General features: G+C 38.5%; 1 protein-coding gene across 3 annotated transcripts in view; it reads left to right on the top strand.

Annotated features, from left to right (window-relative positions):
* The first annotated feature begins 292 nt into the window (after positions 1-292).
* The window catches only part of PDK1 (pyruvate dehydrogenase kinase 1), a 45,462-nt gene continuing 32,145 nt past the window's right edge, over positions 293-13,609 (top strand). Inside the window, exons 1-8 of one of the 3 annotated variants that reach the window (XM_082395420.1) lie at positions 293-646; positions 2,420-2,561; positions 5,271-5,342; positions 7,372-7,556; positions 7,870-7,965; positions 8,988-9,065; positions 10,551-10,627; positions 12,443-12,541. In XM_082395420.1, the coding sequence (XP_082251546.1) occupies positions 445-646; positions 2,420-2,561; positions 5,271-5,342; positions 7,372-7,556; positions 7,870-7,965; positions 8,988-9,065; positions 10,551-10,627; positions 12,443-12,541 (951 nt within the window). In that variant the 5' untranslated portion in view covers positions 293-444. The remainder of the gene's footprint in view (positions 647-2,419; positions 2,562-5,270; positions 5,343-7,371; positions 7,557-7,869; positions 7,966-8,987; positions 9,066-10,550; positions 10,628-12,442; positions 12,542-13,609) is intronic. The other 2 variants (XM_082395418.1, XM_082395419.1) reach the window with 2 other exon arrangements.

Genomic DNA, 13,609 nt, shown 5'->3' with positions numbered 1-13,609 from the left:
AAGCGGAGCTAGGCCCCGCCCTTGAGCCAGGCCCCGCCCTTGAGCCTTTCGGCTGAGGCTGGAAGGGCGGGGGAAGCAGGAAGGTGGGTTTTGTTCCCAAAGGGCATGGGAGGGCGCACTACACAGCGCCGGGCCTCCAGGCGCCCGCGCCCTCCCTGCCGCTCTCCGGGCCCCGCCCCGCGGCGCGGGGGGCCGGACTCTGACCCCGGGGCGGCCCGGCGCGCGCTCCCCGCCTCCTCCCCGCCTCCTCCCCGCCTCCCTCTCTACCCCCCCCGGGCCCCGCCCAGCGGCGCGGGAGGGGCCGGGCTCCGGCGAAGGGGGCGGTGGCCGCGGCGGTGACAGCCGCTCCCCGCCCCCGAGGCCGCCACGTCCCTCACGTACCACCCGGACGAGCTGCGGAGCGGCGACCGCGCCGGGGCTCCGGCTCCTCCGGCGGGGCTCGGCATGAGGCTGGCGCGGCTGCTGCGCGGAGCCGCCTCGGCCGGTCCGGGCCCCGGGCTGCGCGCCGCCCGTCCCACCGTCAGCCGCAGCCTCACCTCGGACTCAGGCTCCGGCCCGGCGCCCGAACGCGGCGTTCCGGGCCAAGTGGACTTCTACGCGCGCTTCTCGCCGTCCCCGCTCTCCATGAAGCAGTTCCTGGACTTCGGTGAGTGCGGCCCGGACCTCGGGCCTTCCTGCGCAGCCCCAGCCGGGAGCTGCGACTGGTGACCCCGGCCGGGCCCGGCCCGCGCGGACGCCCTCTTGTCTTCTGAGCGCCCCACTCAGCGTCTCTCCCCCGGCGCCTTAGGCGCCTCCTTCCTCCCTCGCGGATGGATCTTTCTGCTCAGGTGCAGGGGCAGGCGAGATAGCTGGAAGCGTGTGGTTTTTTTTGCCGTGTGTTGTTGAAAAACAAACCCGGGGGCCGAGGACGGAATGACCCCCGCCGCCTTTCAGCGCCCGTGTGCACCTCCGCGCTCTCAGCCTGGCTGTTTCGGAAGAGCGCAGCTCCGGTGGGAAGCGAGTGTGCTGACACCTCCGGGAGTTGCGTTGGGATTCTGCAGAGTGCTGATAAATGCTTAGTTTTGCATATGATGATTGCATAAAAGTGGCGTGCTGATAGGGGAAGCAGGTTATAACTGGCCCAGTGTTTCAGAGAATGTTTTCTTGCCACTGGCTTAGGAGTTTCCGCCAATGGCACATTCATTTCGTCAACAAACTCTGGAGCACGTGTAAAGTGCGTGAGTACAATATGCTGTGGGGTTTGTTTACCAAAGTGACTATCCACTTTCCTCTTCCTCGGATGGGTGCTTCCTGGTTTTCTCTAGAAAGGATGCAGAGGAATTGCAAAGTCAGGCATTTAACTTTGACTTCTCATATGGGGTCGCTAAGGGGAAACAGGGAAAACTAATAAAGTCAAAATTTTGAGTAGGCAAAGTTATCTTTTGCATTTTGAGTGCTGTTTGGTCACTAACGGATCACTAGTGGCTTGAAAGATACCACCATGGTATCTTTTGGTATCTTAAACTTGTGGTTTACAGTGGCAGTTTTGTTTGGCTCAGAGCTCTTGGTTTTTGTTTTTACTTTAAAATGACTCTAGTGTGATTAAGGGGTGAATTTGGCCTTGTTCCCAAGTATGTCATTGAACTTTCACAAGAAAATGTTTTAATACGATAATTCCTGCTATTGACCATCTAGTTTTTGCTAAGGATGTCTCTTGCTAAAGCAGCAAGATTAAATCAGTGAGTTTAAAATGCATTACTGAAATAACAGGGCTTCTTAGTTTAACTTAAAGTGAAACTGCTTGCCAAAGGAGATTCTACAGCTGTTCTGCTTAACATCTTGAGATAGGAGTGGAGGAGGAAGCAGGTTGCTTTCCAGGAATCAAACAATTGAATAGGACCTGCTGGGGGAGAAGCTTGAAGATGGTTGCTGAACAGGCATTGGTATTTTTTGCTTTCTGTTGCCTGAAAGACTCTTCTACATTTACTCTTTGCTTATGGCAATTAGTATAGTGGTTCTGCGTGGAATCAATGCATCTTCCTGTGAACATGTCAAAATTTCCACTATTTCTTAGGGAGGTTCTTCTCATAAACCTAGAGTTAAGAAACAGATTTTTTTAATGATAGCAACAACAGGTTATATAGGATAGGTTTTTGCAGGTCCTACGTTAATTAGACTCTGTGACTTGCTTAGGCTTGCTTAGGTTGTCTTAGTTCTAAGATGGGAGATGTGAGTAATGGAGATAAGAAAGTATCCTCATTGCTGCTCTACAGCGTGGTTGGAAGGTCAGTTGGAAAGTCATTCAGGCTATCTTGTCCCTTGCCTCCTCTTCCTTGCCCTATCATTATGGTGATGCTACCACTTGCCAAATAACTCCCTCTGTGTTTCTCCCTGCCTTATGGCCTCCACTTACTGCTGTTCCCACTGTGTTTGGTTTCAGGATCTGTGAATGCTTGTGAAAAGACCTCATTTATGTTTCTGCGGCAAGAGTTGCCTGTGAGATTGGCAAATATAATGAAAGAAATAAGTCTTCTTCCAGATAATCTTCTCAGGACACCATCAGTTCAATTGGTGCAAAGCTGGTAAGATTCCCTGTCTTGTGTTTGCAATTTCAATAGAGTTGTAGACTTTGCCCAAAGTTAAAGCAAATACTTTTTTACTCTTCAGTGGAATCTTAAGGTAGTGGCAGCATTCCTCCTCCTTTGTTTGGATGTATCTGGGCTTATCCCCTGAATCCTGGGCTGTACTACTTTTTGGTTTTGAAAAAAACAATCAGAACTGCACAGAAATGCAAACACTATATTTAAGATTTGTGTTATTAAATCTGCAGAGATGTTAGTTTATAATGTAATAAAAATATCTACCGTATGTTGATAGTTAGGGATTTATATACATTACTTTTAATGCCTTCAATAACCCTGCCCAGTAGGCATGATTACCTCCATTTTATAGATGAGAAAACTGAGGCACCTACAGATTAAGTCCTTTGCCCAAGGCAGTACCAGTCGTGGTGGAGCTGGGATTCAAACGCAGATTTGTTTGTTTCTACTGCCCCATGCTGTGGTCAGATTAATAAAATGTATTAAAGGGTGTAAATATTTTTTATAAACTGAATTTATTTTATTGAAGTATATTTTTATAAATCACAAAAGTTAAAATCTTTACTCTACCATTTAAAAACAATTAGAAGTTATTAGAAATTGTGTAGAAACTATGATCTCTCTTTTAAAAAATGACAGTAGAGGTATTAAAAGTGCACACATATGTGGCCACCTGTGTACAGCCTTTCTTGTTAATGTTATTAAAAGTGTTATTCTCTTAAGCACTATACATTTCAAACAAATGAGTTTGCCAGATTTCAGTCTTAAATGGAAAAAATTGAGCGGCAAGACATTTTCCAATTATGATTCATGGAGATCCTAGCTTTCCTGTTGTAGGCATTATAGTTTTGGGAGAAGCTGATCTAATGTCAGTTTTTTAAAATAAATGAAAGAAGTATGATTGCTACATAAATGATAATCAGACGCCATTTAGTCCAAGAATGTAACAGTTAGAAATGTGGTTTAAGTAAGAGGAACTCTGATGGAAGGGGGACATACAATTTTCTTTGGAGGCTTATTCCTGTTTGTTTTTTTTTTTAATTCATTAAAAGTAGAATATGCTGCATTTTGAAATCTTATCTGTGCCTAACACATTGTAAGTGTTAATAATTTGATGCCAAAAACTCGGCCTCTGTGCACTGGTGCCGAATCAAATCTTGAAGACAAGAGTTTTGGGAGAAGTAGGAAAGAATAACTTATTGCTTTGCCAGGCAAAGGGGGACACAGCGGGCTCATGCCCTGAAAAACTGTGTCCCAACCCAGGGAGATTTGGTGATTACAGCAGTGGTTCAAGGGCAGGGTTTGCTGATAAGGATCAGGATATGTGCAGGGCCTTCAGTCCTTTAATCTGGCCTCAGGTGGTCTCCTGATGAGCTTCCTGAGGTTATCAAACTGTGACCTTCTCTGGATTAAAGAATGCTAACATATTCCATTTGTCAGGGGTTTTAGTTCTGTAAAAAAGCTCAAAGATATTGTTATGTGTATCCCTTGAGGAGGAACCAGAACCCTGCCCCAAGGCTGCACTGTGGTTTCTTGGCTGCTCCTCCCTTGTCTCTGCATCCCCTCCCTTCCCTGATTACCAACTTTTTGGACCTGCCCTTTGGAACTCAGGGAAGGTCGTGGAGGCTGGAGTCTATTCCCTACAAACTCGAAACAGGGGACACGGAAAGGCTTCCATGCCCAGGAGCCCCACAGCGTCCTGCTTGGTTTCAGTATCTCTTGAATAAAGAGCGTAATTGTTCTTGCCAATAAAGAGAAAAGTAAGTGTTAAGTCATAACAGTAGACATCAGAATCACTTGACTTTGGAATGTGTTGGCATGCTGTAAGGCATATTGCTTGTCAGAAACAACTTTCCAAACCAACATGTGGATTTACAGATTTTTAAAACACTTTCATTGCCCCTGGATGCCTGCTAAGTTATGGCAGTTGTAGATCAAGCCAAAGCAGACCTTACACTACTGATGGTCATTGAATGATAGGTGTTTTGGCTCTGGTGCTGCACTGCCACTGTGCTCCTCAGCATGACCTTCAGAGAGTCATTTGGCTTCCCTCATTTTGCTCCTTTACCAGGTGATTTGCTCCCTTGAATTGTTAGGTAAATTAAAAACCTGCATTTTCATGACTTTTGTGTTTTTGTTCAGTTGTTTAAAAGAACCACGTGTTAGATTGTAAACTTTCAATAAACATCTGTTGACTGGACACAAACATCTAAAATTAAGTTTTTAAAGCAGAGGCATTTAAGTTAGACTCTTATACCAAGGTAGGCTGGCCTCCACATTTTACTGAGACTAAGACAAGTTAAGTCATTTGCCCAATATCACATAGCTATTGGTGACAGACTCAGTTCTCATAACAGTCAGTATTTACACTGTAAGGTACAGTGGTAATTTTAAGAAATTTAAAAACTATCTTAGAGTATAGAACTTTAAAAAAAAAAAAGAAGTAGGAAATCTTAAAATTCTTAAATCAAATTTAACCTAAGCTTTTAGGAGAAAACATGTACCTTCTTCTAATTATTGTCACGCACTTTGCTTGAATGTGAATGGGTATAAAAATCCTACTTCAACCATAATTCGTTAAAAATTAATTAAAAATTAAGAAATGTTAAAAATGCCTTTTGAACATTGTCACAATATTGAAGTTTCAAAATGTAAAAGAACAGCTTTACGAGGGGTTGATTTGCATTTTAGGTATATCCAGAGTCTTCAGGAGCTTCTTGATTTTAAGGACAAAAGTGCTGAAGATGCTAAAACTATTTATGAGTAAGTACACAGTTTTGACCCTATTCTGCACACAATTTTTACACTGTTTGAACATCATATAAAAAATGTAAAGGTATTGAGCTTATACCTGCTGTTGGGTCACTTTAGAAAAATTGATTAACTTTTAGTTTCCCACTACTCTAGAACATATGGTGGTATATGTGTCTATAGCAGCCCATACAGGCCAATCAGGTAACATAAGTTCGTAAATTGGGCTAGGCATAAGAAAAGCTTCATGTTCCTCTTAACTCTAGTGTAAAGAAAGATACAATTCAAATGTGATGACCAATATGGAAATCTAGATGTGGCCTCAGTGCCACTTGGATGATAGGGGGCTGGTGAGGACTCTTGACCTGGAGAGTGCATGCTTCTAAAGGACAGCCATCTCAGCGCCGCTGATCATTGCTGAGCAGAAACACTGCCCAGATCATCTGACCTGTGTGTGTGTGTAAGAAAAACTGCAAGTCTAGTTTTTTTAAAAGTAAAATCTCCTAATTTTGAAAGATTGGAAGTTAATTAAATTTTTAACAAACACTGAAGGCCTACAAAAACTTGTCTATGGGTCTCTAGTTTATGACCAGTGGTCTGTGAGACAGTGTAAGTAATGTGACCTGTTTAATGATCAACATACCAGGACTAATAAGCCCCATAGTCCCCTAAGGAAAGTTACCTGCTTATTCCGGTGAATGTTGCTCAGAACTTAAAGACTACCTCTTTTGTTGTCCTCCGAGTGCATTACACAATTTTTTTTTTACTGTCTTTAAAGGTGATAGCAACATTTCACTTTTTAAACATGATTTTGGTCTGAAAATAACATCAAGAATTTACTCTGTGTCTAGGTATGCAGCATAGTTTACACAGATGATGTCATTTAATCTTTAAAATAACTCTACTGAGGTAATACTGTCTGTGCACAAAGAGGTTAAGTAACATAAGATAGCATTAAGGTCACAGAGATAGCAAATGGATTTGGACCCCCTCAGTCTTACTTAAAAGTAAACATTATGCTGTAGAACCTTCTGGGAAAAGTTATTCAGAGCTGAATTTTAAAAAATAAGGTGAGCAGCCAGGCAGAATACTGCTGGTTTGGGTTTTGACAAAAGAGAGAGATGTGAAATAAATGATTAAGGAGTGACTAGAAATGATGAGTTGATTGTTGTTTTTGAGGAGTTTTGTTGTTTGTATTTTGGATTAACAGTTTGGTTTCGAAACTAATTACAAGCTAGGAATTCCAAAAATGTTTTGAGTAGTGAGAGCATCATTGGAATAGGTTAATAGCATTCAAGATGATGACTTTGAATGAGAAAGCACTCGTTTGGAAGTGTAAATTCTTATGGGTATATTACAAGGTGGATTTTGTTACTTCATAACTAAGACTTCTGTCCTCTTTTATTTAGTTCTTTAAATTAACCATGCAATAATGTCTTCTGAATGATAGAAATGGGAAGCCTGGATGGCTTGAAGATTTTTCTTTGAACACAACATTCACCTTTTCTTCCATTTTTTTAAACTCATTGGATGAATGGACTTAGAATTCTTTTCTACTTTTCTAAGTGGCCCTTTCTCTTTTTGAACCTGGGGAATAGTGCCAAAACAGACAGCCTTTATTGGCTCATTCATCTTCATTCCTTACAGAGCATGTGTTCCCTAGAAGCAAGTGCTCTGTCTTCCCTTACGCTGAATGTCCCTGGGTCCATCCTCATAGCAAGTGCTCAGATAATCTTAGTTAATAATGGTTAAAGAAAACCCTTCACATTTGTAGGATTGTGTTTTGTGGCAGCCTTACTTTTAGGAGTTCCAAGAAAATAATTACATCTCACAAGTTCTATTTTGGAGTTTCTTAACATCTTCATAGATGTGGTATATTTTTTCATCTGAAATATATTTAAATAAGTGTAAGAAAACATGCACCAACGCTTCTTTTACTGAATTAGGGCTTCCTTGCCTAGTATAATTGAGTAAACTTAGATTTTAATATCCCATTCACTTGCCAAAATATTTGGCTGTTTTAACAGACAGGTTTGTTTAGCTTTACAGATACTGTGATACGGATCAGGAACCGACACAATGACGTGATTCCCACGATGGCTCAGGGTGTGATTGAATACAAGGAGAGCTTCGGGGTGGATCCTGTCACCAGCCAGAATGTTCAGTACTTTTTGGATCGTTTCTACATGAGTCGCATTTCAATTCGAATGTTACTCAATCAGCACTGTAAGTGTCTGGAAGTCAAGAGAAGAAGCTAAATAAGATGTGTTGGTATATTTTAAATTTATTTAGAAAATTTCCTTTTAGGGAGAACATTTAATTTTACTTTTTCACATATTAAGAAAAGCAAATAGACTGCCGTACAAAGGAGGTTTTTTTAAATTGAGTTTTTATGTTTAACATTATGTAAAATACTATGTTTATGTTTAAGGAAAATACTTGTTCTACTGTTTGCTACCAATTAGAGAAACAGTATTCAAATCTGGACAGGGGCATTAGATATTTTAGCTTATTTTATTTGTTTTTTATTTTTTGATAGCTTTATTATTTGGTGGAAAAGGCAAAGGAAGCCTGTCTCATCGAAAACACATTGGAAGCATAAATCCAAACTGCAATGTGGTTGAAGTTATTAAAGGTAAGTACCTTTCTCCTTTCAGAAAAAATGAAAAAATCAAAATTGAGTGTTATTTCTTGCTATTAAAGTAATTATTTATATCATAAGATAAAATGTTAGGAGTGAATGTATGGGTTTGAATATAACTTTATAATGCAAACTGTGCACTATGAATAGGACGAATGTTTTGTTGATACAGTGTTTTGTTAGGCAGAGTGTGGTGATATTATGAGGCTATCTGTTGACTTCAAAATATTTCCTCCTCCCCCCTTTCTAATTCCCTATATTGGAGCCATAATTCATAATAGTTTGGTTTACATCTTCCCACACTTTTTTGTGTTTGTACCGTGTATACTCGCACACATACATAATTGTTGCTCTTATATTGTTTGTTGTTTTTGGAAAATGGGGTACTTTGTGTATATTTTTCTACAAGTTTACAGACATTGTACCATGTGCAGTACATATGGATATACACCAGGTTATTGAATGGCCGTTACGGATGTATCAGAATGTATTAATCCATCCTCCTATTGATGCCTATTTCAGTTGTTTTAAATTTTCTATCATCAACAGTACTGCAGTGGACATCCTTAGATATGTGCTGACTTTTGCTAGTATTTTAGAAGGCAAGATTCCTAGAATCAAAAATATTTAAAGTGCATTTAAAATTTTGATACCTCCAAAAACGTATCAGTGAATGAGAGTGGCTATTCCCTAAACCCTTACCAACTCTAAATTTTTGTTATCTGTATTGTAAATATTTTCTTCAGCCTTCTGGTTTTCTTTTTACTTTGTTTATGGTGTCTTTTCCCATATAGATATTTTAATTTTTTGTGATCATATCTGTCATTTTTTCCTTTGTGGCCTTTAGGCTTTGTCATGTCGTACTTAAAAAAGACCTTCCCCAAACTAAGATTATTAAAGGCTATTTTTTTCTATAGAAAGTTTTAAAATTTCTTTTGTCTATATACTATTGCCATCTTAATGCATGAAACAGACATAAATTTATTTAACGACTTTTTTGTTTTGATTCACACTAGATGGCTATGAAAATGCTAGGCGTCTGTGTGATTTGTATTATATTAACTCTCCCGAACTAGAACTTGAAGAACTAAATGGTAAGCCTGATGCCTTTTCCTTAATGATTAGTGTTATGATTACCAGAGAAGGAATGATAAGAAGAATTTAGATTTGTTTTAATTAAAGGAACTTTTCATCAACTTCTTCATTGGATATGAAAGCTGAGGGAGAGCAAATCGTGTTAAAAAATATATGTATTTATGTGTGTGTGTACATATATATATTTTTTAATTTAGTTGAATCCTTTCTGAAAGACATTTTGGCTTTTTCTTCCCCATTTTCCTTATTTTTAATTGATAATATTGATTCTTTGCTTATTTTTGATTTTCTGGTTAGTCATAGAAAAAAGTGATGCCGAGAAAATTACATCTGACTTTTATATGTACTTCAATAATGTATGGTTTACCCTTTAAGATTTCTATTTCCTGAGTTGTAAATCATTTTTTATTGTTGAGGAAGTAAAAAGACTGGAGATGTAAAAGAGGAAAGAAAGATGCTCATCTATATGAGAATCTGATTATTTCTGATGGTCTTCTTTTTACCCTGACTAGTGCCTTTTAGACAAAAGGTTTAGATGCCTTGGAAGGAGATTGATGAGTCTCCCTGTTTTTCCTCGAGGTAGGGTAGTTTGATAGAGGGACAAACATTTCCTAAGTTAAAATCACCCTTAAAGAAGAATAAAATTAAATAGGCTTTACTGAGTTGTATTCTGGACCTTAGAGTGGGAGGGCAGTGGAGGAAGTTGCCCCATTGAAAATAGAATTGCCTGGTTTTCTAAAGCCATATGGTACCATTCAGTAAATAAGAACCACAATGCACAAATGATAGTTTGGGAACCTGAACTGCTGTGGGCAGTTTCCAGATGTACTGTCCATGTTTCCAAGGGACAGTTTATTCAGTGGAGAGTCCAGTTTATTGGCTGAATTAGAATTCTAAGGTATAGAGACTCTTACTCCTTTACTAAAAGTTCTGCTTTACTTATTATCTGCCCTCTACCCCCAGCTGGACTCCTATTAAATGTTTGAATGTAGAATTAGTAGTCCTTGATAAATTGATGCTAGCTCAAAGTTTTTATTCAGATTTATATCCGTTGAAGTGCCTAAAATAAAAACATTCCACCTGGGTGAAACAATTAAAAAATGGCTTTTTAAAGAAAGAATGTATTTATGTGGGTTGGACCAACTAGATTTTAACACTTCTTTTTGGAAGGTAAAATTCCGACCTTAAGGCTGAGTGTCTTAAACAGACTCACCGTTGTAGACAAGAATGGGAAGATGGGTTGCTAGATCATTATGCAGGATTGCAAGAGTGAGTGCAGGACTCATGTTGTCACAGTCAGTTATAAATTTGTGTGAGCATTAGGTTCAAACACTGATTCAGTGAAGAACTGGTGTGGCCCTTCTCCCCCAAATAGTACTATCTTCCATAGTAAATGTTTTCTTTTCATCACTACACAATATATTCTTTAAAATGCTCTAAGCACATCTCTCTGTACTTTCATATTTTTCTCTTCTGCTCTGTAGCAAAATCACCAGGACAGCCAATACAAGTGGTTTATGTACCATCCCATCTCTATCACATGGTGTTTGAACTTTTCAAGGTTTGTAAAATAGTATTACATCACCTTTATCAGTCCTTTTCTAAGGTTAGGAATCTGCTTTGAAAGTTTAAATACTGTACCGCATTTTCCTCAGTTTCATTAAAAGATACCCTTTCATGTTCGGTGTCATGTCACATCACTGGAGATCAGCTGTTTGTCAACACTCACGGGCCCCTCAGTTTAGTGGTAAGCTCAGACCTGGGACTCAGAAAGACCTGGATTTGAATTCCAGTTCTGCCACATAGTATGTGTGTGACCTTGGGCAAGTCACTCAACCTTTCTGAGTCTCAGTTTTCTCCTCTGTAAAACAAGGATAATACTATCTAGGTTATTATGAAGAGAATAACATACTAAATTCGAATACAATGGCAGCACACTATAGGTGCTCAATAAAGTTTTATTTATATTTTTACAAAACAAAATATTTAGAAGAATGATTCTCAACTTTCACCTCTAAAGGACCAGTCCCACTGTTACATGCATTTTTTTTTTTTTGAGAAAGTCATTTATATTGACTTACAGGACTTCTGCTGTTATTTTTGCTCTTTACAACAAATTTTGAAAACTAAATACAATTATGCTAATAATATTGGGAGTACATTTTTTCTCATCAACACACCAATGACACTTGCTGGTAGACAGGAAAGTGAGTAATGAGGAGTGGTACAGGTCCACGTGGCTGAAAATGACACCCCAAATCAAGCCTGTAGTCTCTCTCAGTGTGGTTACCATGTCTTCAGCCAAGAGCCTGTGGAAGAGAGAAGAGGTGGCTTTCAGCCTGATCATGAAAAAGAAAAATACAGTGAAACACAGAAAAACTGGTTGACTGTCTTAGAATAGCAAAGACTGAAGAATGTTCTTGGTTCTAAGACAGCAAGAACGTATCGAATATCTTAACAAAAATCTTTCTACCAAAGTGGTTAAATGAATAAACGATTGGCACTTCAAGGATTAAAAGTAACTTTTTTCCTTGAAATTGCAGTCACATAAAGATCTTGTTCCCCATGATGCTTAATAAAAGAAATATTACCATATTATGTAACAGATTTTATATTATGTCAATGATAATGGCTTCTGTCTGAAACCTGATCTTAAATGGCCTTTGGTAGAGATGACAGAATCTCCTCAGGGGACTCAATCCTGATTGGTGTTCCAGGGCCACACACTCTTATTTCCAAGTTCAGTCCTGTCTTTTGCCTTTTAAACTGTATCTAGTCTTAGCAGTTCCTACTCCAATGCTACATGTCATGTTATCGCTTAGTGCTTACGATATGTTGGCACTGTGTACCCTGTATCCTTTAGAAATTTGTCAAAACAGTTTTACAGTGTAAATACCCTAGTTTCAAACTAGTGGTAACTTGGATTCATTTCTACATCATAATAAGACTTGCTATTAATACTAAATGAAAAAATTGTTTTTTCTTAAAGCAATTTATGACAATTAAAATGGTTCTTTAAAATGGAGATGAAACTGTTTTCAAAAAACAAGGTTTGCCCATTATCTACCAAATTATAAAAATATTTGGGTAGAATTTTCTGCTTTCATGCAAAACTAGTTAAAAGTGTCAAGAAGTCTGGTTTTGGAAAATGTGCAGAATTTAGTTGGGATCTTTAAATATCTACCAAGTCCTTCAAAACTGACTTATTTTTTTAAAAGTAATTCTTTAAATATGGTTATAAGAATTATGATTCTCTGGCATATTTCCATTGAATTAAATTTTTAGAAAAATTTCAAGTAGTGCATATGTACTTGAAAATTGTAATTAGTTTCTCTCTTTAAAGTTGCATTTTTAATGTAACCCTTATGTATTTCAGAATGCAATGAGAGCAACGATGGAGCATCACGCCGACAAAGGTGTTTACCCGCCTATTCAAGTCCACGTCACACTGGGTAATGAGGATTTGACTGTGAAGGTAAATGCTGTTCTTTGTTTATTTTTTTAAATTGATGTACAGGCATGCACATATTTTCTAGAAGACAATTTATTCTTAGGAGAAAGGAATTCTGTAACTAATTGATAATAAGCGCACTGCTTCATTTATCTGGCAGGTTATGTAATATTCCCTTGAGTCTGTTTCTATTCTGGTCCTTCATCCAGATGATTCAAGTTAAAGTAAATCCTGGAGACAGACAGTTTAGCAGAATCATGAATGTCCACTTTGGTATCTACTTGGATAAGTAAAATCTAAAATATTTGGGTATTTGTTGTGTTATGTAGATAGTACATAATTTTTCATTTTTAAACAATGCTTGTTATCTACTTTTGTTTCATTTGATTTTCATAGCAAATTTTAGTTAAGAGCAAAGGTAATTTTATTCTCAATTTTACAGATATGAAACTAGACACAGTGATTAGCTCATTATTAGATGGCCTATAAATGACACAGGACATGAAATCAGTCTTTTGACCTGAGTGCCAGGCCTTCTCAACTACATTTTTCAGATAGTCCAGTTTCTTAGAGTATGATGATGTTTCTCTCTTTAAAATAGTCATTTTAAATTTTGTATTAAATTAATAAATGAAGAGCGTATAAAAATCAAATATGTCAGGTCCTTGCCATTTGTAGGTTACTACTCAGAGATAGTCTTTTAGTTATTTCTTCTGGTATTTAACTAGTTTAAAGTAGTATTCTAATATTGCTATTTCTGAAATTAGAAAATTTTAAATAGCTAACATCAGCTTTCAGTTATAGTAGCTGAGAAGTTAGCTCTCTTAGAGCATCTCCCCTCTTTCTCCTCCCCCAGCCTCAATTGCCATTTTCCTAGCATTTAAGTTCATACGTGGAATTATAGACCAAAAATAATCATCTTGCAGAACTTTTGAAGGCATCTACTGTTCCTTTTTTTCTTAAGTATACAATTCAGTGGTTTTTAGTTTATTCACAAGGTTGTACAACCATACCACTGTCTAATTTCAGAACATTTTCATCACTCCCAAGAAAAAACTCAATGTTCGTTAGCAGTCACTCCCCATTTCCCCC

This window comes from Balaenoptera borealis (assembly GCF_965194805.1).
Source record: "Balaenoptera borealis genome assembly, chromosome: 6".
Taxonomy (NCBI): Eukaryota; Metazoa; Chordata; class Mammalia; order Artiodactyla; family Balaenopteridae; genus Balaenoptera; species Balaenoptera borealis.
This window is presented reverse-complemented; position numbering and strand designations above follow the sequence as displayed.